The 1,807-nt window shown below is 46.9% G+C and overlaps 1 protein-coding gene across 1 annotated transcript; it reads left to right on the forward strand.

The window, feature by feature from the left end:
• Positions 1–891: 891 nt before the first annotated feature.
• On the forward strand, positions 892–1,714 carry Pmar_PMAR026699 (hypothetical protein; the record flags this gene model as incomplete). The annotated part of the gene is made up of 3 exons (XM_002785205.1): positions 892–1,272; positions 1,381–1,592; positions 1,639–1,714. Coding segments are annotated over 3 exons (669 nt in total), but the record flags the coding sequence as incomplete, so codon positions are not given.
• Positions 1,715–1,807: the final 93 nt, after the last annotated feature.

Here is a 1,807-nt window from a genome sequence, read left to right on the forward strand (position 1 = left end):
ATCTCATGTTCATTGAATCTATCTGGACCTCCGAATCGATCCTAGCATCGTGTTATACATGTGAGAGGCGATTCTGGAGAGTTTCGAAATGAACGACCCCTGAGTGGTAGTCGCCGTCAGTAGACAGGGAATAGAGACTATCTTGCAAATCTTGGATTTTCTCAACGCTCCGCCAGCATGAACAAGCTTGGCTCAAGTGACATTGGAATGTATGTTAGTCTTCCTCAGCTGAGCTCAGGAGTTTCCTCACTAATTATAGAACCTTACATACGAATTCGGGTAGAAGTGTATAAAAATCACTAAGAAATTCCGAAAATTTCCTCAAAATTTCCATATTGTCACCAACACATGTAGTTGGCCATGCGCATATTTCCTCGTGGTGGTGGTGGCGTTAGCATCTACGATAGTTGCATCATCTACCGACGGGGTGCGACAGTGTGGATGACAAAATGCACATTCCTTAGCACATGATTCGTTTTGAAGTAGTCTTACGTGGCAACGGCATGGTTATCTCGTTGTTCTCTCATTCAAGGGGAAATTTTTTGTGTTTTTCCCGTCATTTTTTCGTGAAATTCTGAACGGATATTGGAACTACATAGTAGAACTCAATGGGGCTCTATTCTATTCTAATTACTCAGTGGGGTCTCACCCGCGTTATGAAACTCACGAGCAGTGGTGATGCTAGACGAAGTCGAAATTTACAAGAAATTATCGTTGAGAATTTTACGAGCGCAAGCCATCCTAGGCCTACTGTCAGCTCTGATGATGTCACACAGGCTTTCTGGCATTTCATAAATTCCCTAGCATTCGGAGAGACTAGAAATTGAAACTGGGTTTTTCTATCTCATTCGACAGATTAAAAACTCAGCCTGGTGTATTGTTCATATGTCTATGTCTAGCATTCTAGCCGACAGTGATTCAGTAGCTCGGCAAAGCATGTCCTACGAGACCGGTTCTGACGATCCCGTTTCTGGAACTACCACAGTTCACGCGAGGATCTCCTTACCAGTCGAGGACTTGCTGCAGCAACTCACTCGTCCATCTGGTTCGTCAAGCGAATATGATGATGATGATAGAAAGACCATCTACTTCCCGAGGGGCTACGACGGTGATCCGAAGACCACTGTTAGCACTGCGAGAATGCCGATGAAAGCCCGCGCGAGTAGTCTCGTTCGCATCAAGCACAACCCGGTATCTGGCACCTATGAAGTAGAGCTCAATATTGACATCGACTTACCCACGGTCGACGTCAGCTGCCAACTTCTTGATAATGTGAGGCCTCTAGCGAGCGCCTCAGGAGTGGGTCACCAACGTACGAGTCATGAGAATTTCTCAGATGTAAGATCGATCTCATAGGGTCATCTAATCACGTCGGCTCAGGTTCCCATGTCTAATATAAGGGAGTTGGGCAATAGCACTCCGACAGTGTGGGGAGCCTACAAGGCCTCCAACAAGTGGCACAAGAACAAGCATCACGCCCAGTACTTCCTCCTGTCGGGCCGCGGGAAGCAGTTAGCCTTTGAACCATCTAACATTGATGCCGCATTTAGCAGCGGAAGTCTCAATGCCAATGCCCCAGAGTTTAAGCCTGAGTAAGGAGACGGTCGCTATAGGCTTGGCTAATCGTGTGGTATGCAGTATACGCCATTTCTCGCCACCTGGACTGAGGTGCCACGAAGATGTTCGTTATGGAGAGCCTTCCCAGTTGGAGGAAGTGAACCTTCTGATGTGAGTGATATATAGTAATGGTTGCTTTTAGGCAGCGAATTGCAGTGTCGACAGTGTGAAGGGCTACAGGGTAAGCCCA

Source organism: Perkinsus marinus (assembly GCF_000006405.1).
Source record: "Perkinsus marinus ATCC 50983 genomic scaffold scf_1104296933278, whole genome shotgun sequence".
NCBI lineage: Eukaryota > Perkinsozoa > Perkinsida > Perkinsidae > Perkinsus > Perkinsus marinus.